We start from the raw sequence: 26,846 nt of genomic DNA on the forward strand, positions 1-26,846 counted from the left end.
TTTTAAAAACAAGCATTATATCATTCTCAACATAAACCACTGTTTGATAAAAGTAGATCACTTCAGGTTTCTAAGAAGACCATTAAAAACTAAAAAACTGAACTATATGTTAGCACCCATAAATTCTCTTTAAATGAAAATCTTTTTTTAAATGCCTTCAGCTGATTTGCAAAAGAACCCTTGTAACCTAAAGTACACCAATTTGTTCCGTTTACTAGTATAATTAAGCCTTTAAGTAGCTAAATAACGAGCGGGAGGAGGGTGGGGGGTGAGTTTAAATCTCTAAAACAACTAGCCTAAGAAATGGCTCAATTTCTGATTACAACAGAATTGCAAGATGCAAATGACTTTTTAATGCTGCATGCATTCAAGTAACAAGCATTTCTAAGCGCCTATACATGTCAGACAAATGAGCTAATTTCTCAGCAAATCCTTCCAGTTTACTCACTCCTGACTGAATTCAAATTCTGGACTAGTTTAGGTGTGACCTACTCCAAGTCAACCACTTGTTCAGAGGGACATCCAGGACATAAGTATAATTTTCAAACTGACCTGGAGTTTATCAAAAGAAAGATGTGGAAAATATCCCAGTCTGAACCCAGTTGAGGTTCTGAATTTGAGGGATTAAAATGGCCATCCAGGATTCTCCTGGATTTTCAAAGAACTGGCACTATGGAGGAAATGAGAACACAAACATGTCCCCAGAGAAGCAAGTGAATGTAAAACTCACAAAAACACCTACACTCTCACACAGACATAAGGATAGGTTCACGGGCAACTGACTTCAGAGTCAGAAGAGAAGTATTTTGTGAATCTTCAGTGATTGCTTTGTTATTCATTCAAATCTTTTTTTTTTTTTTCTTTCATTTATTCCAGAGACATGAATTGAACATTGAGCACCTACTTTGTATCAGGCAGTGAACTAAGTTCTGCAGATCTAGGCAATCCAGAAAACAGTGACATAGTACATACTAAAGAAATGTGTGGTCACCAGGTAGGCCATGTGAGATGGGCCATAATTAAAAGGATGGGGAGACAGGCAGCCTTAAAAAAGACCCAGAGGCAAGAGAAGGTCCCTGTCTTATCTAAATCTTTAAGTAACTTGTCACAGCTGGGGACAGCTGATAACAAAGACAGATGAGGCTGGTTAAGAGGCAGGGACCAGGTAGGCTCTCAAGAACTAGGCAGAATGCAGAACACGCTAATGAGTTTGTACTTTATCTGGAGGGCAGTGGGAAGCCTTAAGCAGAAGAATGGCCTAACCAGGTTATCTGTTATAAATATCATTATTGATACAGCATGGATAATGAGAGGAAACTGAATGGGAGGAAACGGGAGGAAAAGGCAACGCTACCTGTATCTGCTCTGCTGACAAGCCACCCCTGCCAGGTAGCAGTGTGATTCAGGGAGAAATACTTACGGGGACTTTTTGTGGTTCATCAGGGCAAAGTTAACTGAAGGCAGCTCTGTGGTGCTTTTCATTGCCATGAAGGGACTACGGATGCAATTGGAGCTATGCTTCACACTTCTGAAAAAGCTACACATGGCTGTGGCACTTTGGCCTGAAATAAACATTCAGTGTTCAGGTCCTAACATCTGCACATCTCCACTGGAGATGATAGCATGGGTTAGAAATGCTTTTTCTTTATAGTTCTCTCATTTCCAAATAGAGGTTTTCACTCAGCCAAAAACCTTTTACTGAGATACTTCCTATGCTTTGCTGAGTACTTTCTGCCCTTCCTCAGCCTATTTGTAAGAAGCAAATGCTGAACTAGTAGAATTATATTATCAGGGAAAGTTATAATTTCCTTAAAATTATTTTTTAAAATCAACTAACCTGTTGAAATATCTCACAATTACACTTAAAGATAATTTTATTATGGAATATTATAAATAGGCTAAACTGGAGAAAATATTGACCACCTGGTTACTTAGCGTTCAGCTTTACAAATCTTTATATTTTGACATATTTATTCCAAAATTTAAAAAAAATTAGATACAGTTGATGCCCCCCCCCCCCGGTTTTGTGCCCTTCTTCCTCAGAATGAACATTTCATTTTAAAAATATGTTCTGATTTACTTATCTTTTTGTGGCATCTACTACTTATTCCCCCAAAACAGACTCTTCTTTGATCATTTTTCTACCAGCTTTTTTGATTTTTTTTTCTCTTTTTGGTAGGAGTTCTTTATATATTCTAGATAGCAATCTATAGTCAATTTTTTTATTTTTAATTGGAGGATAATTGCTTTACAATATTGTGTTGGTTTCTTGGCATACGTCAACACGAATAAGCCATAGGTATACATATGTCAGCTTTCTTTTGACCCTTGCTCCCACCTCCCTAAGTCAATTATTTTTGATGTAAATATTTTCTCCCAGTCTGTGGTCTGCTTTTTAACCTTTCTAGAGTGTTTTTTGTTGACTATAAGTTTTAAATTTTAGTAGGGTCAAATGTATCCAACTTATCTTTATAATTTAAGCTTTTGTATAAGCGGGTCTTCCTTTCCCCACAGTCACAAAGATAATCCTCTATATTTTATTCAAGAAGTTTTAAAGTTCCACTTTAAGTTTAGGACACTGATTCTGTGGAATTTATGTTCAGAAAGGCAGATATCTAATTTTACTTTTCACAAAGATAATCAATTGTGTCATCCCTGTTTACTGACTAGATCATCTTTTTCCACTGATTTTCAGTGCCAGTTCAATGGTATATCAGGTCTCCATGTATTCTATTTTGTTCCACTTGTCTGTTTGTCTATATAATAAGCGATCAGTGAATAGTTTTGTTGACTAGAGGCAGATATATATATAGGAAAGTAACAGAAAATTAGACTGGAAACCTAACTAAGTACATTTCTGGTAGAACTTGAATACTATTAATGGTCTCCCACCACCCTCAAATCCAGTCAGGAAGCAGTCATCCGTCTATAGCAGGGATCAGCAAGTTATGGCCTGTGGGCTAAACCCAGCCTGACATCTGTTTTTATAAATAAATATTTATAAAAATACATTTATTTATGTATTATCCATGGCTACTTTGACTACAATGGCAGAACTGAAGAGCTGTGACAGAGATCATAAGGCCCCTAAAATCTAAAAGATTTCCTGCGTGGTTCTTTACAGAAAATATTCACCAGCCCCTGATCTAAAGACCTGACCAAAATCTCAACGTAGATCCCATGACTCTAATGCCTCTTTATGGCCTACATAACTCTGCTGCCATAACTAAAGTAGTCAGTTTTGGCTGACAACGACAATAAAATTCCTATCTTAAGACATTAGGGCTATTCCCCTTTTCTTTTAATTTACTTTAAGGAATTTATAAAAGATATTCTCATCTAGTGAGGGCGTGTGGGGGAGAAATGGATGAAGGCAGTCCAAAAGTACAAACTTCTAGTTATAAATAACAGGGATATAATGTATAACATGATTAATATAATTAATACTGATACATGTTATATATGAAAGTTGTCTGGAGAGTGAATCCTGAGAGTTCTTATCACACACACAAAATTTTTTTTCTTTGTTTTGTATCTACAGGAGATGATGGATGGTCACTGGACTTCAATGGTAATCATTCTACTGTGCATGTAAGTCAGGTGGCGCTAGCAGTAAAGAACCCACCTGCCAACGCAGGAGACGTAAGAGATGCACGTTTGGTTCCTAAGTTGGGAAGATCCCCTGGAGGAAGAAATGGCAACCCACTCCAGTATCCTTGTCTAGGGGATCCCACTGACAGAGGTGCCTCTGGCAGGCTACAGTCCATAGGGTCGCAAAGAGTCTGACACGACTGAAGTGATTTAGCACCCACGCATGCATGTAAGTCAAATCAGTATGGCCTACACCTTAGTTACATAACGCTATATATCAAATATATCTCAATAAAACTGGAAGAAAAAAAAACAAAAATAGACATTCTCATCTACACTGACAGCATAATTTTACCTCTGGAACCATGACAAAATTTAAAATGTAATTGAATACATTTGTTAATTATTCTGGAGATGGAAGCAGGCCCATTACACTCTTTTTCTCAAATTTCAGACATAAATGAGTCTTTGGCATGTGTTAAGTTCCCAAAAAACAATGCAGTTTGACTCCCAATCTTGCTTCCTTACAGATAAAGCTGTCATTGGGTTAGGACATAATCTTTTGCTTTGGCTCTCATAAAAATTCGATACCAAAAAAATATGCATTTAAAAATATTTCCAGTCTTTAATAAAGCTGTGGTGATAGATATCTACTCCAAAGTCAATGCTGCTTATTATGTTCTAAATGCTAAATTACCAGAGAACAGGGAAGCTTTACCTAAATCACACTGCTCAACCTACATCACCTATAGGAAATGTCAGTTTTAAGAAAAGGAACAGAGAGAGTAAGGGCTCACTTCCTTAGCTGGAGGAGAGAAAGAAGGAACTGAGGAAAAACCAGCAAACTGGATAGTCTTGGATAAATAACTGAAGGGATCCAGACAATGGGTCTCCTGCATCTCCTGAGAGAAAAGTCCACAGCACAGCATTCCAGGTATCTAGCTCACGGCTGCCAGGTGTTAGGAGCCAGATCACAGAAAGCTACCAAGACCTTACACCAGCTGAATTCAAGGCAGCACAGGTCATTTCTACCTGCTACATGCATTGTTCTTAGGAGAGTAAGGAGAGGTATCCAAATAAAAGACCATAATAGGTTGTAAAAGAAAATCTGAAATAATCATTTCTCATTAGGGAAAAACAAAATTATTTTGTGAAGAGCAAGAGAAAAGGAAAAGGAATTTTGACCCCTGCTCCCCTTCCCAGTTCCCAGGTCTCTTTGGCTATGGTGTCTCCTCCCCAGAGATGAAAAAACCTGGCTGCCTATATACCCCTGATTAATGGAAACAAATTTTCAGAGCAGCTCCATACTCTGTTTAATTCTTTCCCTCCATGACTCTAGAAATGCTTGATTTGGCTGTGTAAAAGTAATACTAATTATAGTGATTTACATGAACTACTTACCATTTATGCCTAATTACCTCACAGCACAATAACAATTATGCATACATTAAATGTGTCAGATTAACCTGGTTGTAAGTTTTATTTGATAACAAAAGTAAAGTGTTCATAAATGCTCATTCTTCCTAGTTTGTTGCTCATATAGCATGGTCATCTGCTCATAACTTTTTCAAATTTTTACTAGAGAAAACACTGTTACATAGGTAGGTGAAAGCAGCCTAATAGTCTGCCACCAATTCTCCTCACTGATAAATAACCCCAGCATTTTGCGAAGAATGTGCATTTTATTCTAACATTATGGCTTACCCTTACAGAACGTTTCTTAGGAGTACAATTTTTTTTAAGTCCACCAAAGTGAATATTTAAACATCTGTATCAAAAACAAAATCAAATCTGCATATATGCTAACTGAAATTAAGTCAGACAAAGACAGTCCTGTATGTTCTCACTTACAGGCATAATTTTACAAGAGCCTAACTCATAGGATGGTGGTTATCAAGAGCTGTGGGGCAGGGGAAATGGTGAAATATTGGTCAAAGGGTACAACCTCCCAACTATAAGATCTAATGTACAGCATGGTGACTATAATTAATAGTATAGTAGTATATTAATATTTGAAAGTTGTCAGAAGAGTAGATCTTAAATGTTTTCACCACAAAGAAAAATAGTAATTATGTCAGGGGATATGCTGCTGCTGCTACTGCCGCTGCTGCTAAGTCACTTCAGTCTTGTCCAACTCTGTGGGACCCCACAGACGGCAGCCCACCAAGCTCCCCCATCCCTGGGATTCTCCAGGCAAGAACACTGAAGTGGGTTGCCATTTCCTTCTCCAATGCATGAAAGTGAAAAGTGAAAGTGAAGTCGCTCAGTCACGTCCGACTCTTAGTGACCCCATGGACTACAGCCTACCAGGCTTCTCCATCCATGGGATTTTCCAGGCAACAGTACTGGAGTGGGGTGCCATTGCCTTCTCCGATGTCAGGGGATATAGGGGTTAACTAATTTTATTATGGAATCATTTAGCAATGTATTCAGGTATGAATCATCACACTGCACAATTTAAACTTAGGTATGTTATCTGTCAATAATATCTCAGTAAAGCTGGGGGAAGAATCAAATGTCCATGAAATTATAAACCCTATTTATGAAAATCAAAAATTGTACATACTGGGCTTCCCTGGTGGATCAGTGGTAAAGAATCAGATTGCCAATGCAGGAGACATGGGTTTGATCCCCGTCCAGAAAGACCCCACATGTTGCAGAGAAACTAAGACCGTACACCATGACTCTTTAGCCTGTGTCCTAGAGCCTAGGAATTGCAACTACTGAGCCCTGAGCCCACGGGCCATAACTACTGGAGCCCATATGCCCTAGAGCCTGTGCTCTGCAACAAGAGAAGCCACCACAATGAGAAGCCTACACACCGCAACTAGAGAGGAGCCCCATCTCACAGTAACTAGAGAATAGCCCACACAGCAACAAAGATCCAGCACAGACATAAATAAAATTATTTTTTTAAAAAAAGGGATTCTACACTACTAGCAAAGTGCTATTGCTGGAAAATCTAACAGTTTAAATTTTCCTTCTCTGATAATTGGCATGTCAGTATTTTTAGAAGAAATAGTCTTGTGGCATCTTTATAATCTTCAAAACTGAAGTTTTACATGTTTTATTCAGGCTAAATTTGTTATTTGGGTCTTTTGCAATGCTAAATATTTTGTGGGTTTAAGAAATGACAGGACAAATACTACCACAAAAAGATGTTTATCAATCTACTAAATATTCATTCACATATGCATTGGGATTAACAAATACAAGCTTTCACTAGACATATTAGAAACTACCTGACTTGTCAAATGTCCTCCTTACATAAGAATTACACAATAAAACAAGGGCCTCTAGATAGTAAAGTATTGCATTTCCTTCCTGCTAAACAGCTATTTAGAGGCAGTTCAGCATAGCCAATTCATACATCAAAGGTGGGATAAGATACAAAAGTCATGATAGAAATTTTAACTTTCAGATAACAACAAAAATCTGTGAAGTAAAACATCTTGTCTCCTGGCTAGGACACATAACAGAGTTGTTATTTTATTTGGAAGACCTCCTGTAATACAAACTATAATTAAGTATGCAATACTTAAGCAATCTATGGTTTCCAAACTTCTTACTTCTTAATTCACCCATAAACTTTTGGGAACACAAGAGAAAGAGAAAACGTCGGCCATCAAAAGGGATAATTCATCGTTATTTCCCACGACCATGGTGCTGGACCAGCCACCACACCCTGGCGCCCAGCCGCACAGTCCACTTCTGAGGGAAACTTCCCTGCTCACGGGAGCACCAGATAGCACCTTATACAGACAGCCGATCTTTGTGGTGACTAGCACCCCTGGAAAACTGGTGTGAAACGTCTGCCCAAACAGGGATGAAGTGTTTGGGTGGCCTCTCAGATTCCTCCTCGGGAACTTAAACCACAGATACAGGAAAAGAAATGAGCAGCTGGTAGGATGAATAGAGTGGGAAAGAGAATGGGGAGAAGGAGTAAAGAGCAAACAGATCACTATGAATGGCAGGGCACTGGAGAACCAGCAGGGCCCGCTGCCTGCCCGTCATCAGGGCTTTCAGAGTCACTGTGCTCCGTTGCTCCATCGTGTCTGACTCTCTGAGATCCCATGGACTGTAGCCTGCCAGGCTCCTCCACCTGAGGAATTCTCCAGGAAAGAAAATTGGAGTGGGTTGCCATTTCCTCCTCCAGGGAATCTTCCCAACCCAGGGACTGAACCCATGCCTCTTGCATCTCCTGCATTGGCAGGTGGATTCTTTACCATGGTGCCATCTGAGAATGGTGCCAAAAGCTGGTGCAGGCTCTGGGAGGCCTGGCTGAGTGATGGAGATGCCCTTTGTTGCTATTTTCTTTTATAATCTCATTCTACATCTCCATTTCTTTCTCAAGCCTAAATAACACTTTATTGTTTTTAACCAAAACATGTTAATACAATGCAGTGTTTTTCCTTACATAAAAAGAAAACTATTTTGTTACATTCTCAAGTGCTTTTTAAAAAGTAAAATTACTTTCAGTAGAACTTATAAATAAAGTACTATTGTTATAGTTATATTGTTATTGTTATATTGTTATACAGTACCTTTCTTATAAAGACTTTATAATAAAAGGATATTTGTGTTAAGGAGGGTAAGTAGTTTGGTCAGTCAATTAAAGGAAAACTAGTTTCTTAGGGTGAACCATATTCTAACTCTCATTACTATTAACATCCCTCATAATTCAAGGATGACACCACTGATAACAGAGCTGCTACAGCAGGACAAGGTATGGGAGTTTTCCCTGTTGTTTCAGAACTTCAGCAAAAACTCAAAGCTGAGGACAAGAGAAAAAGGTCCCCCTGTACACTAAAGGGAGGCACTAGTTGTAAATATGCAGGAATTCCTTAAAAAGAGGCGGCGGTGGGGGGGGGGGTAGATAGAAAAAAACAGCCCCACAACCAAAGTAATCAAGGTAGAAAATTGTCAGCTGGGTAAAGAATCCTGTGGCATTTCCCCTGGATGAACCAACCTCACATCAAGTGCAAGGGGTCCCCAAGAGAAACATCCAAACAGATTAGAATTAAGGCAAAATGGGCATCCTCTCCCCAGCTGGATGCTCACGTACGTGGAGAAAATCTGCAGACAGCTACCCAAGTAGGGTGTGAAAGAGTTCACAGAAGAACCGGACATGTATGTGTCCCCAGGAGTACAGGGGTATACAGAACAGACACTGGGGTTTGCTTCTTACATCTGCAGAAGTCCAAGGGCAGGAGACTGACCGACGCTGCCCACGCAGTAGGGTTTGGAGGAAGGAGCTGTGTTACTTGGGTGGTCTCAGGAGACCCCCACAAAGGTGACCTGGCTACAGCTGTCCTGAAAGGACCCCACTGAAGAAGGCTAAGTGCAAATAAGTGCAAGGGCAAGGCCATCCCCGCACCACAAGGCTGTGCTGTGAGGCGTTTGTTCCTTAGAGTCACAGCAGGTCGGTCACAGTGAGGCAGCGGGAGGTCCTCATGGGGGTCCTGAAGAACGCACACAATGCTCCTCACAGAGAGCTAGCATGTCAGCATCTACCACCAACGGCCCTTAAGTCACTCAAGACTGCTGTTTCACTCTAATCTTCTATCCCCCTCATTCTGACCCTAGGGAAGCCAAGCTAGCAGAGAGAGAAGGGGCGAGAAAAAAGAACAAGTCACTCCCTCTTCTCTACTACTGATCCCAGGTCAGGCCTGAGCTAGAGCGAGGGGGAAGCTTTGAATTGCATACACGTTTTCACTGTAACTGGTATTTTTTAGGTATTCTTTTTACTACTTCCGTATGAAGCTATTTGAATCCCCTTGAAGGTAAAAGAAAGCTATAGAACATCAAGAGGTCAAAAATGGGGATCCAACAGAGCTTGTTTAAAGGAACTGGTAGGAAATTTTCAAGCTCTTTTATGATTGCACCCAATTGCATTTAATCCATTTTTAAAATGCTCACACTTTTAACTGTTCCATCTTTAACATGACACAAATCTTACCTTAGAAAAAAGGCCTTCCTCTATCCTGTATCCTTTAAGGTCCTCATGCAGTTTCTGCAGACATTGTATGACTCTTCTTTGATGCTCATCATCCTTTAGCTCACGAGCTTTGATCAGAAAGTCATAGTGGTCCAGTGGTCCATGGCAAACAGCTAAAGCTTTTGAATAAGCCTCTGTAGCAGCAGTTGGAGACATACTCTCAGGGGGCTGAAGTGAATAGGCTATAAACAAATATATATATATATATAAGATTTAAGCCTTTCTGAAATGAAGGTACTTCATAGTGCTCAATACTGTTTCTTAAAACTTTTAACCAATTACAACTGTATATATTTGAGCAGCTGTTGTAAAAATCATTTTGATGAAAACCATAATATAAAACACATTTTGGAAAGAAAGCAGGAGTCGCAATACTCATATCAGATAAAATAGACTTTCAAATAAAAGCTGTGAAAAGAGACAAAGAAGGACACTACATAATGATCAAAGGATCAATCCAAGAAGAAGATATAACAATTATAAATATATATGCACCCAACATAGGAGCACCGCAATATGTACGGCAAACACTAACGAGTATGAAAGAGGAAATTAATAGTAACACAATAATAGTGGGAGACTTTAATACCCCACTCACAACTATGGATAGATCAACTAAACAGAAAATTAACAAGGAAACACAAACTTTAAATGACACAATGGACCAGCTAGACCTAATTGATATCTATAGGACATTTCACCCCAAAACAATCAACTTCACCTTTTCCTCAAGTGCACACGGAACCTTCTCCAGAATAGATCACATCCTGGGCCATAAATCTGGTCTTGGAAAATTCAAAAAAATTGAAATCATTCCAGTCATCTTTTCTGACCACAGTGCAGTAAGATTAGATCTCAATTACAGGAAAAAAATTGTTAAAAATTCAAACACCTGGAGGCTAAATAACACGCTTCTGAATAACCAACAAATCATAGAAGAAATCAAAAAAGAAATCAAAATATGTATAGAAATGAATGAAAATGAAAACACAACAACCCAAAACCTATGGGACACTGTAAAAGCAGTGCTAAGGGGAAGGTTCATAGCATTACAGGCTTACATCAAGAAACAAGAAAAAAGCCAAATAAATAACCTAACTCTACACCTAAAGCAATTAGAGAAGGAAGAAATGAAGAACCCCAGGGTTAGCAGAAGGAAAGAAATCTTAAAAATTAGGGCAGAAATAAATGCAATAGAAACTAAAGAGACCATAGCAAAAATCAACAAAGCTAAAAGCTGGTTTTTTGAAAAAATAAACAAAATTGACAAACCATTAGCAAGACTCATTAAGAAACAAAGAGAGAAGAACCAAATTAACAAAATTAGGAATGAAAATGGAGAGATCACAACAGACAACACTGAAATACAAAGGATCATAAGAGACTACTACCAGCAGCTCTATGCCAATAAAATGGACAACTTGGATGAAATGGACAAATTCTTAGAAAAGTGTAACTTTCCAAAACTGAACCAGGAAGAAATAGAAGATCTTAACAGACCCATCACAGGCAAGGAAATCGAAACTGTAATCAAAAATCTTCCAGCAAACAAAAGCCCAGGACCAGATGGCTTCACAGCTGAATTCTACCAAAAATTTAGAGAAGAGCTAACACCTACCTTACTCAAACTCTTCCAGAAAATTGCAGAAGAAGGTAAACTTCCAAACTCATTCTATGAGGCCACCATCACCCTAATTCCAAAACCAGACAAAGATGCCACAAAAAAAGAAAACTACAGGCCAATATCACTGATGAACATAGATGCAAAAATCCTTAACAAAATTCTAGCAAACAGAGTCCAACAACATATTAAAAAAATCATACACCACGACCAAGTGGGCTTTATCCCAGGAATGCAAGGATTCTTCAATATCCGCAAATCAATCAATGTAATACACCACATTAACAAATTGAAAGATAAAAACCATATGATTATCTCAATAGATGCAGAGAAAGCCTTTGACAAAATTCAACACTCATTTATGATTAAAACTGTCCAAAAAGCAGGAATAGAAGGAACATACCTCAACATAATAAAAGCTATATATGACAAACCCACAGCAAGCATCACCCTCAATGGTGAAAAATTGAAAGCATTTCCCCTGAAATCAGGAACAAGACAAGGGTGCCCACTCTCACCACTACTGTTCAACATAGTGTTGGAAGTTTTGGCCACAGCAATCAGAGCAGAAAAAGAAGTAAAAGGAATCCAGATAGGAAAAGAAGAAGTGAAACTCTCACTGTTTGCAGATGACATGATCCTCTACATAGAAAACCCTAAAGACTCTACCAGAAAATTACTAGAACTAATCAATGAATATAGTAAAGTTGCAGGATATAAAATTAACACACAGAAATCCCTTGCATTCCTATATACTAACAATGAAAAAACAGAAAGAGAAATTAAGGAAACAATACCATTCACCATTGCAACAAAAAGAATAAAATACTTAGGAGTATATCTACCTAAAGAAACAAAAGACCTATACATAGAAAACTATAAAACACTGATGAAAGAAATCAAAGAGGACACAAACAGATGGAGAAACATACCGTGTTCATGGATTGGAAGAATCAATATTGTCAAAATGGCTATTCTACCCAAAGCAATCTATAGATTCAATGCAATCCCTATCAAGCTACCAACGGTATTTTTCACAGAACTAGACCAAAGAATTTCACAATTTGTATGGAAATACAAAAAACCTCGAATAGCCAAAGTAATCTTGAAAAAGAAGAATGGAACTGGAGGAATCAACCTGCCTGACTTCAGACTCTACTACAAAGCCACAGTCATCAAGACAGTGTGGTACTGGCACAAAGACAGAAATATAGACCAATGGAACAGAATAGAAAGCCCAGAGATAAATCCACGGACCTATGGACACCTTATCTTTGACAAAGGAGGCAAGGATATACAATGGAAAAAAGACAACCTCTTTAACAAGTGGTGCTGGGAAAACTGGTCAACCACTTGCAAAAGAATGAAACTAGAACACTTTCTAACACCATACACAAAAATAAACTCAAAATGGATTAAAGATCTAAATGTAAGACCAGAAACTATAAAACTCCTAGAGGAGAACATAGGCAAAACACTCTCCGACATAAATCACAGCAAGATCCTCTATGACCCACCTCCCAGAATATTGGAAATAAAAGCAAAACTAAACAAATGGGACCTAATGAAACTTAAAAGCTTTTGCACTACAAAGGAAACTATAAGTAAGGTGAAAAGACAGCCGTCAGATTGGGAGAAAATAATAGCAAATGAAGAAACAGACAAAGGATTAATCTCAAAAATATACAAGCAACTCCTGAAGCTCAATTCCAGAAAAATAAATGACCCAATCAAAAAATGGGCCAGAGAACTAAACACACATTTCTCCAAAGAAGACATACAGATGGCTAACAAACACATGAAAAGGTGCTCAACATCACTCATTATTAGAGAAATGCAAATCAAAACCACAATGAGGTACCATTACACACCAGTCAGGATGGCTGCTATCCAAAAGTCTACAAGCAATAAATGCTGGAGAGGGTGTGGAGAAAAGGGAACCCTCTTACACTGTTGGTGGGAATGCAAACTAGTACAGCCACTATGGAAAACAGTGTGGAGATTCCTTAAAAAACTGGAAATAGAACTGCCATATGACCCAGCAATACCACTTCTGGGCATACACACTGAGGAAACCAGATCTGAAAGAGACACGTGCACCCCAATGTTCATTGCAGCACTGTTTATAATAGCCAGGACATGGAAGCAACCTAGATGCCCATCAGCAGATGAATGGATAAGGAAGCTGTGGTACATATACACCATGGAATATTACTCAGCCGTCAAAAAGAATTCATTTGAACCAGTCCTAATGATGGATGAAACTGGAGCCCCTTATACAGAGTGAAGTAAGCCAGAAAGATAAAGAACATTACAGCATACTAACACATATATATGGAATTTAGAAAGATGGTAACGATAACCCTATATGCAAAACGGAAAAAGAGACACAGAAATACAGAACAGACTTTTGAACTCTGTGGGAGAAGGTGAGGGTGGGATGTTTCAAAAGAACGGCATGTATACTATCTATGGTGAAACAGATCACCAGCCCAGGTGGGATGCATGAGACAAGTGCTCGGGCCTGGTACACTGGGAAGACCCAGAGGAATCGGGTGGAGAGGGAGGTGGGAGGGGGGATCGGGATGGGGAATAAGTGTAAATCTATGGCTGATTCATATCAATGTATGACAAAACCCACTGAAATGTTGTGAAGTAATTAGCCTCCAACTAATAAAAAAATTAAAAAAAAAAAAGAAAAGAAAAAAAAAACAAAAAAAAAACACATTTTGGGGACTTCTCTGGTGGTCCAGTGATTAAGCCTCTGTGTTCCCAGAGCAGGGGGCCTGGCTGGATCCCTGGTTAGGGAACTAGATCTCACATGCTACAACTAAGACTCAGAGCAGCCAAATAAATAAATAATTTTTTTAAAAACATACACATTTTGGACAATAAATATATAAATGATTGACTCAATTTAATAAACCCCAAACTCACAACCTATCCCTATAACCCCTCTTCCAGGATGCCTTTGTGACCCCAGGGACTGTAGGCTCCTCTGTCCATGGGATTTTCCAGGCAAGAATACTGGAGTGGGTTGCCATACCCTCCTTCAGGAGATCTTCCCAACCCAGGGATTGAACCCAGGTCTCCCGCATTGCAGGTGGATTCTTTACTGTCTGAATCACCAGGGAAGCCCTCTAGGAAGCCTAGCCACCTCTAGAGTGCCAGCTTAACCTCCACTCCATTGAACGCCACCAAGGTTCATCGCATTCTTCCCCACAGCAGAGGTGGTGCCTTTCTTTGCATTAGGCCTAAATCTGGTTCTTTAATACCAAGGCACAGACTTAGACACTAGTCGCAAAGGGTTTTCTATTGCCTCTTTATTCCCTATCCAAAATAACACAGCATTCAGATGTTACCATGTTGAATTCAGTTCTCTGCTTACAAGATTCCTTCTCCTTTTCCATTACCTTTAGGTTGAACACAAAGAGCTGAGAGACAGGAAGAGTGTTTCAAAGCCGGGAGGTGTGTTCATCCTTTTTTTAGCTTCTCGAGGAAGAAAACTGATTATCTGTGGTAAGGTCCAGTTATAACTCCATTCCTTATTTGGGGCAGGTTCAAGCTGGCACATTTTTAGATAAAGATTTTGCAAGGGTATTTTGCCAGAGTTTTTCTTGTTTCATTGAATACCATGTTCCCTTTGTTTCAATAATATGAAAATTACTTAATTTAGGAAAAAAAGTAAGTCACAACATTATTTTCATCTTTTTCTAAGAAAGGAAAAAAAATCCTTAAATACACTGTGACTGTTGAGGATAGGGCAGGGCTATCCCCTAATAACTGTTCTCCCTTTCTAAATAGGGGTTTTAGCCGGGTACAAGTCAGCCCAGTAAAATATTCCATACCCCGGGTCTCTCTGGCAGCTAGGATGGCCACGTGACCGATGGGCCGTAAGCTGAGATGTGTGTGCTCTGCTCCGGAGCACTTAAAGGGAAAGGGCAGATTCCCTCCTCTCTTTCCCTGCCCCCTCTGTCTAGAAAGAAAGTGCCACGGCTGCAGCTGGAAGGGCCAACCTGGCAAAGGAGAGCACACAGAATGCTGAGCGCAGCAGAGCAGAGTTCCCCAACAGTGCTGGGCTGCCAACACAGCTCTGGACCACCTGCCTGGATTTTTATGTAAAATAAACGTCTATCTTGCTTTTCAAGCAGTGTATTTTGGGGTCTCTTTGTTACAAAGGCCTAAATTGCACCCTAACTAATACATGGGGCTTACAGCCTGCAATAGAGAACCAAACTAAGGGTCTCCCGGGATCCTAGGCCTCGTAGGACCAAGGACAAGATTTGGGTTCATGCTGAAGCTGAAGGCACAGGTTGAGAGTTTCCGCAGAGGTTTCCAGCAATTTGAGATGTTTACCAGGGTGGTATAAGAAACATACTTGCAGTTGGTCCACAGTCCCTGACACAGAGCTCATAAAATCCTTGGAATTTCCTAAGTGATAGAGCATCTTTTGGTATTCATAATGAGCCTCTTTCCATCACACTTATGCTAATGAACTCAGGGAAGGTCCTGAAAATAGTCTCAGGACAGGGCTGGTTCCCAGAAAGACCAAGTGTTTAAAAAGTTGGAACTTTCAGTCCTATCCACCAACCTATGAGGGCAAGGGAGGCTGGAGGTTAAACTCTATAAACACTCTTGAACAATAAGATTTGGAGAGCATCCAGGATGGTGAACACATCAAGGGAAGGTGACGTACCCGGCGAGGGCATGGAAGCCCCATCCCTTGCCCTGTGCATCCCTTCCAATTGCCTGTTCCTGAGTTGAACAGACCCTTCGTAACAAATTGATAAACATTTAAAGTGTTTGTTTCTGAGTTCTATGACCATTACTAAAAAATTATCTAACTTAGCTAATTATCAACCCCCTGAACTTGAATTCAGCAACGCAGAAGGGTGGGAAGCAGGGCAGCACAGTTGCAGCTGGCCTCTGAAGTGGAGCCACTTGTATGGGATTGGCCCTTTAACATGTGGGAGCTGATGCTACTACCTTCAGGTAGATAGTGTCAGAATTGGAATTGGTGGATACCCAGTAGTATTGGAGGGTTTGAGACTCTCACAACCAGGGAAAATGCTCTTTTCCTCTTCCTGGAATCAACTAAGTAAAATAACCTAAGATAATGCTAATCTCCTTCTCTATCCCCAAACCCCTTCCCCAGACCGCAACCAGGTCCTCAGACAATCATCAATGCTACCCAATTTTCTGTGTGTATGTTAGTCACTCAGTTGTGTCTGACTCTTTGCAACTCCATGGACTGTAGCCCACCAGGCTCCTCCATCCATGGGATTTTTCCAGGCAAGAATACTAGAGTGGATTGCCATTTCTCTCTCCAGGGGATCTTCCCAACCCAGGGATCAAACTCAAGTCTCTCACACTGCAGGCAGACTCTACTCTGAGCCATCAGAGAAGCTCTTTACCCAATTTTATATCCTAAAGCCTCTCTAATCCATTCCCTCCTCCTTCTTCATATAACCACTCCAGCCAAAGCTCTTAATTATCTCTGGCTTGGTCTCCTGGCCTCTGATCATCTCCAGCCTCAAATTTATCTTGACCACAATCTCTTAAAAAAACATCTTCCATCAACAACAGAAATGATCCTGTTAAAGTCCAAATGTGATTTTATCAATATTTGGCTTAAAATTCATCTCATTGTTTAAAGGAGTGATTTTCAAATGTAATTTTAATAGCAGCACCTTTTTTACACACAAAACCTTTCATCGGATCCTAAATTTACTTAAGAGAAAAGAAGAAGGGGTAACAAAGTCCCATCCTCTCCATATCTCTCTCATTCTCACACCCATATCCCTTCATTTCCAAAGTAGCCCGTAAGGCCTCTTCCCTACCTTATAGGATCACATTAAGTAAGAACAGTGCACAGAAAAGAGTTAACACAGTAGGCCTCAGACTGCAGAGCTTAGAAATGCCTGCTTGCAAAAGTGGGGCCTTGACTGGCAGCTTGAATTCCCAGAGGGTTCCCATCAATCCCAGAAATAGTAAGAGTGACTCACTGTGCCTAAATGTTTATATTATATACAAGCAATATGGTTTATGCTGAACACCTAGTTTACCTTCTACAAGTCTGGAATTTTGGCACAGCCTAGGCAGAGGATGAGATGGCTGGATGGCATCACCGACTCAATGGGCATGAGTTTGAGTAAACTCTGGGAGTTTGTGATGGACAGGGAGGCCTGGCGTGCTGCGATTCATGGGGTCGCAAAGAGTCGGACATGACTGAGCGACTGAACTGAAGCAGAGTACATCATGAGAAATGCTGGGCTGGAAGAAGCACAAGCTGGAATCAAGATTGCCGGGAGAAATATCAATAACCTCAGATATGCAGATGACACCACCCTTATGGCAGAAAGTGAAGAGGAACTAAAAAGCCTCTTGATGAAAGTGACAGAGGAGAGTGAAAAAGTTGGCTTAAAGCTCAACATTCAGAAAACTAAGATCATGGCATCTGGTCCCATAACTTCATGGGAAATAGATGAGGAGACAGTGGAAACAGTGGCAGACTTTATTTTTGGGGGCTCCAAAATCACTGCAGATGGTGATTGCAGCCGTGAAATTAAAAGACGCTTACTCCTTGGAAGGAAAGTTATGACCAACCTAGATAGCATATTAAAAAGCAGAGACATTACTTTGCCAACAAAGGTCCATCTAGTCAAGGCTATGGCTTTTCCAGTGGTCATGTATGGATGTGAGAGTTGGACTGTGAAGAAAGTTGAGCACTGAAGAATTGATGCTTTTGAACTGTGGTGTTGGAGAAGACTCTTGAGAGTTCCTTGGACTGTAAGGAGGTCCAACCAGTCCATCCTAAAGGAGATCAGTCCTGGATGTTCACTGGAAGGACTGATGCTAAAGCTGAAACTCCAATACTTTGGCCACCTCATGTGAAGAGCTGACTCATTGGAAAAGACCCTGATGCTGGGAGGGGTTGGGGGCAGGAGGAGAAGGGGACGACAGAGGATGAGATGGCTGGATGGCATCACAGACTCAATGGACATGAGTTTGAGTAAACTCCGGGAGTTAGTGATGGACAGGGAGGCCTGGAGTGCTGCGATTCATGGGGTCGCAAAGAGTTGGACACGACTGAGCGACTGAACTGAACTGAGGCAGAGGGTGGGCTTCCCAGGTGGCACTAGTAGTAAAGAACCCACCTGCCAACGCAGGAGGCATAAGAGATGCAGGTTTAATCCCTGGGTAGGGAAGATCCCCTGACGGAGATCATGGCAACCCACTCCAGTATTCTTGCCCATGGAAAGAGGAGCCTGGCGGGCTACAGTCCATAGGGCTGCAGAATCAGACACGACTATAGCAACTAAGCACGCACGCATGGACAGGGAGAGGGTGTGTCCATAACTACCACTCAACCCTAGGCCTTGAGTCTCTAAAGAATCTTCCTAATAGACAACATTTCACACCTGTTGTCAAAGTTGCTAGAGGTATTAAGCATGTTCTGTTTGATTCCACTGAGAGAATATGCTTATAAGCTTCTAATTTTTTCCCAAACCTTCCCCCACATGCCTTTTCCCTTTGCTGATTGTGCTTTGTATCCTTTCACTATAATAAATGGTAGCCTTGAGTACAACTATATGCTGAGTCCTCTGGGTCTTTTAGTAAATCACCAGAGGGTAGTCTTAAGGGGATCACCAACACAGATGGTGTTCTCATTCTGAGGTTCAAAGAATCAATAAACACAGAAAAAGCATTTGACAAAAACTAACACCCATTCATGATAAGAACTCTCAGTAAGCTAAGAATAGAGGGAAATTCCTTATCTTGATAAAGAAAATCTACAAAAACCCTACAGCTAAAAATATACTTCACGGTAATAGCCTAGAAGTTTCCCACTAAGATCAAGAACAAGGAAAGGATGTCCCCTCTCTTCACTCCATATCAACACAGTATTAAATAATGCCATAAGACAAGAAGAGGAAATAAAAGGTATGCAGATTGAAAAGGAAGAAATAAAATGTTCTGTTGCCAAATGACATGACTGTCTATATAGAAAATACAAAAGAAACAACAAAATAAGACTCCTAGGACTAACAAGCAATTCCGGTAAGGTTATAAGATACAAGGTTAATATACAAAAGTCAAGCACTTTCATATATGCCCGCAGTGAACAGTGGAATGTAAAATTAAAAGCAATAGCATTTAAGGACTTCCCTGGTGGCCCAGTGGCTAAGATTCTCCACTCCCAATACAAGGAGCCCAGGTTCAATTCCTGGTCATGGAACTAGACCCCCCATGCCACAACTAAAGATTCCCACACACCTCAATGTAAGATCAAAGATCTTGTGTGCCACAACTAAGACCAGCACAGCTGAATTAATAAATTTTTTTTAATACCACTTACATTAGCACTCCCCAAATTTAAATACTAAGGTGTAAATCTAACAAAATATGTAAAAGATCTATATGCAGAAAATGACAGAACGCTGATGAACAAAATCAAAGAACTTAAAAATGGAGAAATATTCTATGCTCAAGGATAGACTAAATATTGTCAACATGTCATTTCTTTCCAACGTGATCTACAGATTCGACGGAATCTCAATTAAAATTCTGGCAAGTTATTTTGTGGATACTGACAAAATAATTCTAAAGTTTAAATGAAGAAGCAAGAGAGACCCAAAATAACCAACACTATACCAATGGAGAAGAACAAAATTGGAGGACTGACACTACCCAACTTCAAGACTTACTATAAAGCTACAATAATCATGATAGCACTGTATTGACAAAAGAATAGACAAACAGATCAATAAAACAGAATAGAGAGTCCAAAAATATAGCCACATAATATAGCCAATTAATTTTGACAGAGGAATGATAACACAGTGGAGCAAAGATAATCTTTTCAATAAATGATGCTGGGACAACAGCACAACCACATACAAAAAAGTGAATCTAAACACAGACCTTACACCTCACAAAAATCAACTCAAATTGCATCATAGGGGGACTTCCTCGGTGGTCCAGTGACTAAGACTCTGCACTCCCAATGCAGGGGGGCCCAGCTTCGATCCCTAGTCAGGGAACTAGATACCACATGCCACAATCAAGAGTTCATATGCTGCAACTAAGACCAGGTGCAGCAAAATAAATAAATATTTTTTTTTAAATGCATCATAGGACTAATTGTAAAAAACCAAACTATAAAACTCTTAGAAGATATCATGCGAGAAATACAGGCAAAACCTAGATGATCTTGGGTACCATTTTAACTTTTTAGATACAATACCAAAGGTACAATTCATGAGAGAAATCATTGATAAGCTAGACTTAATTAAAAACTTCAGTTCTGCAAAAGACAATGTCATGGTCTAGTAAGAAGACAAGCCACAGACTGGGAGAAAATACTTGCCAAAGATCCATCTGACAAAAGACTATTTTCCAAAACACACAAAGAACTCTAAAAACTCACTAGAAAACAATCTGATTAAAAACTGGGCTAAAACCTTTAACAGAAACCTCACCAAAGATACACATATGACATAGAAGTGTATGAAAAGATCACATCATATGCCATCACAGAAATGCAAATTAAAAGAACAATGAGATACTACTACACGCCTATTAGAATGGCCAAAATCCAGAACACTGACAAATGCTGGCCAGGATGTGGAGCAATAGGACCTCTCTTTCTTGATGTGCATGCAAAATGGTACAGCCACTTTAAAAGACAATTTGGCAGTTTGTTACAAAACTAAACATACTCTTATCATACAATCCAACTATTATGCTCCTTGGTATTTACCCACAGAAGCTGGAAACTTATGTCTACAAAAAACCTGCACACATATATCTATAGCATCTTTATTCTTATGATTCATCTTTATTCTTATGGCAATCATTTGCTATATCTTGGAAGCAACCAAGATGTCCTTCAGAAGGAGAATGGATAAATAAACTGGCACACCCTGAAAATGGAATATTATTCAGCACTAAAAAAGAAATGAACTATGGAAAACAGTGTGGAGATTTCTTAAAAAACTGGAAATAGAACTGCCATATGACCCAGCAATCCCACTTCTGGGCATACACACTGAGGAAACCAGATCTGAAAGAGACACGTGCACCCCAATGTTCATCGCAGCACTGTTTATAATAGCCAGGACATGGAAGCAACCTAGATGCCCATCAGCAGATGAATGGATAAGGAAGCTGTGGTACATATACACCATGGAATATTACTCAGCCATTAAAAAGAATTCATTTGAACCAGTCCTAATGAGATGGATGAAGCTGGAGCCCATTATACAGAGTGAAGTAAGCCAGAAAGATAAAGAACATTACAGCATACTAACACATATATATGGAATTTAGAAAGGTGATAACGATAACCCTATATGCAAAACAGAAAAAGAGACACAGAAATACAGAACAGACTTTTGAACTCTGTGGGAGAATGTGAGGGTGGGATATTTCAAAAGAACAGCATGTATACTATCTAGGGTGAAACAGATCACCAGCCCAGGTGGGATGCCATGAGACAAGTGCTCCGGCCTGGTGCACTGGGAAGACCCAGAGGAATCGGGTGGAGAGGGAGGTGGGAGGGGGGATCGGGATTGGGAATACATGTAAATCCATGGCTGATTCATATCAATGTATGACAAAACCCACTGGAAAAAAAAATAATAATAATAAAAAAAAAAAAAAAGAAATGAGCCTATCAAGCCATGAAAACACATTAAAAAAAAAAAGTAAAAGCACATAACTAAGTGAAAGATCAATTTGAAAAAGCTATATACTGTAAGGTCCTATATCCTAATTATACAACAACAACATTCTAGAAAAGGCAAAACTATGAAGATAGTAAAAAGATCAGTGGTAGAAAAAGGAAGCAAGTAGATAGGAAGAAGATGTGAATAGGCAGAACACAAAGGATTTTTAGGGTAGTGAAAATACCTTAAAATACACTATACAGATGGATACATGTCATTATACATTTGTCCATATTCGTGACTGTACCACACCAAGAGTGAACCCTACTGTAAACTACGGACTTTGGACGATGATGCTGTGTCAGTGGAGGTTCATCAACTGTAACAAAGGTACCTCTCTGGATGGGACAGAGATAATGGGGACATGTTGAGGGGCAGGCAGGGGGTATTTGGCAAATCTCTGTACCTTTCTCTGAATTTTGCTGTGAACCTAAAACTGCTCTAAAAAAATAATAAAGTCTTTTTAAAAAGAAACAGAATCAGTCAGGCAAGATGCTCAAGGCTGAAAGATTGGCCAGCTTAGGCCTGGATAGCAGCTGTATAAATTGAAACACAAAAGACTTCTCAAAAGCTGCACTAAATTAAATCTGTTACTACATCAGTGTACACAAATTATGTGATGCTGCTGCCATATTATTTTGATTTGTATTAATTTGCCTTATTGTACTCCAAATGGACAGTGGGAAAATGCCATTCTGAAGACCCACACACTAATCCACAAACATAAATGGGAGATTTTAGAGGCAAAAAAAAAAATTTAAACTGTTTTAATACCTCACTTTTCTACCTTATTTCACTACTCTCTAAACTAAGTTTTAGGAAGATTCTACTATACTCCATTGCCCACCTGCTATAAGATTTAGTCAATATTATGATATTTTAGCATCTGAATAATCTATTATAATTTTCTAAAGCTTACTCTAACAATTAGATCCATTTTTCTCCCTAAGGAAAATAAATTAGTTTCCCCAGGCTTTAACAGGTTTATTTGTTATTACTTCAGCTACCCCTCCACCAACTTTTTTTTTTAATGAACATAAGTTTAAGATTCTACTGTCTTCATAAAAAAATAAAAGATGAAGCTTAGGACTAGACCACTTAGCCCTCTTACCTCCTCCCAGTTCAAAATGCTTGCAGGCCTTAAGAGTCAGCACTCTCTAAATTTGCAGCACTTTCTAGGCTCCATGAATTCAAGCCTCAGCACAATCACCTTTTGTAATTTTAGCCTTTTTTCCAGAAAAGCAGCTCAGTCTGCCCATCATAGCCTCTCTGCTTCCTGTCATAAGACCACTTTTCCTGGGCATTCAAAGAATCCTTGCCCTTCTTGTCCTGTGTCACTTTGTGGATTTAATGCTTGGCACACTTCCTACAAAAATCCAGCAAGTTTTAAGAACATAAATCACGTCTGTTTGTTGCGGAGGCACTACTGGCAGGAAAAGAAGGGAGTTCCCCCAATATTTAAGATTTCATCTTAAAACAGAGATTTAGAATAAAAAAAATTCTTAAGTTCTGCACTCTTAAAGTCTATGCTAACATGTTCCCCTTAAATAATCTCATTGCATTAATAGTATAAACCACAATTACGCTCTTTGGGGGCTTCCCAGGTGGCTCTGTGGTAAAGAATCCACCAAGGAGAAGCAAGAGGCACATGTTCAATCCCTGGGTCCAAAAGATCCCCTAGAGGAGGGCGTGGCAACCCATTCTAGTATTCTTGCCTAGAAAATCCCATGAACAGGAGGAGCCTGGCAGGCTACAGGCCATGGGGTCACAAAGAGTAGGATACACCTGAGCGACTGCGCACACATGCACTCATGCTCTTCTTTTATTTTTTTTACTCATGCTCTTCTTAATGGCACATAATAACTCAAAAGGCAGAAAGAAGAGGCAATTCGACAGTACAACTGTTAAGAAATTACAAAAAGGCAAATTGATGCAAACAGCCCTAACAAGAATTGTTATATACACATGGGTTGTTTTTTTTGTATTTTTTTAAATAAGGTCTTGCCTAAGGGTCATGACAGGCGGCCAGTGAATGGCGGGGTGGGTCTGAGAGCTTTCTGAAATTAAAAGTATCTGTGTGCATGTTTGTGCATTTTTCTTGAGCTAAGATCTCTAAATATACTACAGATTCCTTCAGAATTTCAAACAAGTGAACAAAAACTGGTTAAGAATCACTGTTTTAAAAAGAATTGTCAAAATTTTGAGTTTAAAAGAAAATTCTATTAATAGCGGCTCACATTTATTGAGCACCTACAGTGTACTAGGGACTAGGTTAAGTAACTTCACATAATTAGTTGCTTTACTCTGCACAATAATCCTATTATAAAAATAACTAAAAACACCCAGAAATGAATCTGTTCGATTCATTCATTCACGTTTCTTGAGAACCAACTATGTAGCTCAGACACTATTCTTATCACCGGTGAAACTACACTTAAAAACAAATATCTTTCCTTGTGGAGACTTCCCTCCAGTCACGGGGAAGACAGACAAAAAATTAAATGAAGAAGCAACAAAGGATCATGTAATGATCAGTATACTGGTGAAAATAAAACTCAGTGATATCCTAGGACCTCTGACCTCCCCAGGGAGCTCAACAAAAGTAGAGAATTTTAGGCACCACCCCAGGGGTCTGAATCAAAATTTGCATTTTTAACAAAATATATAGGTGTTTCACATGCACACTGAAGTCTGAGAAGCACTATGCTAGGCAATGACTGAGGACTCCTATAGATTATTAAGAAAAGCCTTCCCTGTGGAAGTGACATAAGTTGACACCTAATATCCAAAGGAGTGGTCCTAAGGAAGAACTGGGAGAACTGCCCAGGAAAAGGAAAGAGCTCTGGCAAAACCTTAAAGTGAAAACGGAAATAAGCTTCACATTTTCAAGGAAAGAAGAGAAAGTTTACAAGGTGCAGTATGTTATAAAGTGAAGTTGGAAAGGAGAGAGAGGACCAGATCATGCAGGGTCTTACAAACCATGGTAAATAGCATAGAAGAATTTTTCTTTTCCCTTTTATTTTTCTTTTTTCTTTTTTTTTCTTTTCCCTTCTAAAAAAAAAGGCAGAGAAACCAGTTAGGAAACTCTAACAACAGTACAGTTCAGAGATATCTATGATTTGGACCGGAGAGTTAGCATTGCAGGTTAAGTAAAGTGACCAAGATCATACGGATAGTAACAACAGCAGCAAAAATTGCCAACCTTTTAGTGAGTACTAAGTGCCAAGTACTTTTCTCAGTACTTTACACACTTCAAATCATTTAATCCTCACAACCGCCTTTTGATGTAGGTACTAACATTATCCCTAACTTAAGGAAACTGACGCACAAAGGGACCAAGTAAGTAACTTGTCCATGGCCCCATAGCCAGGCAGTGGCACAGCCAGCATTCGCACCTACAGGTCCAGCAGGGAGGCAGGATGTTATGGCGGAAGGGGCATGGGCTCTGGAGTCACACCCTCCAGATTTATCTCCTGACTCCACCATTTCAACTCTGAATCATAGGAAGTTGGTCACAAGATCACAGTCCTAGCCAATGATGCTTAAGAGGAAGTCAACTTCTGCCAGAGTGTCTCCTGATACTCTTCAAAAGATGACTAGGACAGAAAATCATTCCTTCCTGCCTCTGTACTTTTATCTGTGAAATCAACATAACTGGACTACTACAAGTACCTTTAGAACATGAGAGAAAATGCAGCTGACACACGAGGACAATAATCTTGATATATGTTGTGATAGTTAATTTTATGTGTCAACTTGACCGGGCTGTGGAGTGCCAATACATTTGGTCAAACACTACTCTAGATGCATCTGTGAGGGTATTTCTGATAAAATTAACATTTGAAGCAGTAGACTGAGTAGACTGCTCTCCATTATGTGGGAGGGTGTCATCCAATCCTGAACAGAAGTCTGATCTTCCCCTGAATGAGCGGGAACTCCTTGAGCCTGGATGCCTTTAAGCGGTAACATTGGTTTTCTCCTGCCTTTAGACTCAAACTGAAATGTCGGTTCTTCCTGGGTCTTAAGCCTACCAATCTCTGGACTAGAACCACACTATTGGCACTCCTGGTCTCAGGCCTTTGGATTCAGATGGGAATTAACATCACCAACTCTCCTGGGTCTCCGGGTCTTCAGCATACTGACTGTAGATTGGCACTTGTCAACCTCCATAATTGCACGAGCTGATGATTTCTTATAATAAATCTCTTTCTAAATGTACATACATCCTATTGGTTGTCTCTGGAGAACCTTGACTAAAATATATGTCATAAGGCTTAACTGTGTTTCCATAGAGCTAGAATAATAATAGCAAAGGGGATGTGTGGTCTCTGTGCTCTTTGGGGCTTTAAACAGGAATGAATTTCAAATTCTGCACAAAGTAGATAGTTAAGAAAATCTTACAGATATTCTTTAGAGACTTAAGCAAAATAGTGGACCAGACTATTACAACAAAAAGTAAGCATTTTTCTTTCAGAAATGTTATTTTACAGGTTTGTTTCACCCTTAAGGGTTTTCACTTGGTGGTAAATATTTTTGAAAACCCATCTCCAACATCAAAATCAGTAGAGATGTCATTAATGTACAGAAATTTTACATACAACTTGTCAGTAAAGTGGTTCAGCTCAAAAACATACTGTGAAGAATTCTCAGCTCAGAAATATCCTGTGATTAAAGAATTGAAGATATGCAAGATAACACATGATCATACAAATTTAAAGAGTTTTCAAGGTAAAGAAAATTATCTTTTTGCATTATTCCTTCCTAGACAGCTATATGTCCAAAAATATTCAATAAAAATTTTGATGAGTCTGACTATTTCAAGACATCACATGTGTTTACTTCACTGGAATTAAGGACGTTATATAAAATCAATAGATTACAAGAGGTCTTTCTTTATGTAACCCAG

The 26,846-nt window shown here is 39.5% G+C and overlaps 1 protein-coding gene across 6 annotated transcripts in view; it reads right to left on the reverse strand.

Moving 5' to 3' along the window:
* The window catches only part of AFG1L (AFG1 like ATPase), a 192,708-nt gene that overhangs the window by 153,670 nt on the left and 12,192 nt on the right, over positions 1-26,846 (reverse strand). For all 6 annotated transcript variants that reach the window (XR_006338446.1, XM_043890450.1, XM_043890452.1 and 3 more), the window contains exon 2: positions 9,551-9,771. Coding sequence is in view for 5 of the 6 variants with exons in the window: in XM_043890450.1 (XP_043746385.1) it covers positions 9,551-9,771 (221 nt within the window). In the remaining variant the exon portion in view is untranslated. The remainder of the gene's footprint in view (positions 1-9,550; positions 9,772-26,846) is intronic.

Source organism: Cervus elaphus, chromosome 28, assembly GCF_910594005.1.
Source record: "Cervus elaphus chromosome 28, mCerEla1.1, whole genome shotgun sequence".
Lineage (NCBI taxonomy): Eukaryota > Metazoa > Chordata > Mammalia > Artiodactyla > Cervidae > Cervus > Cervus elaphus.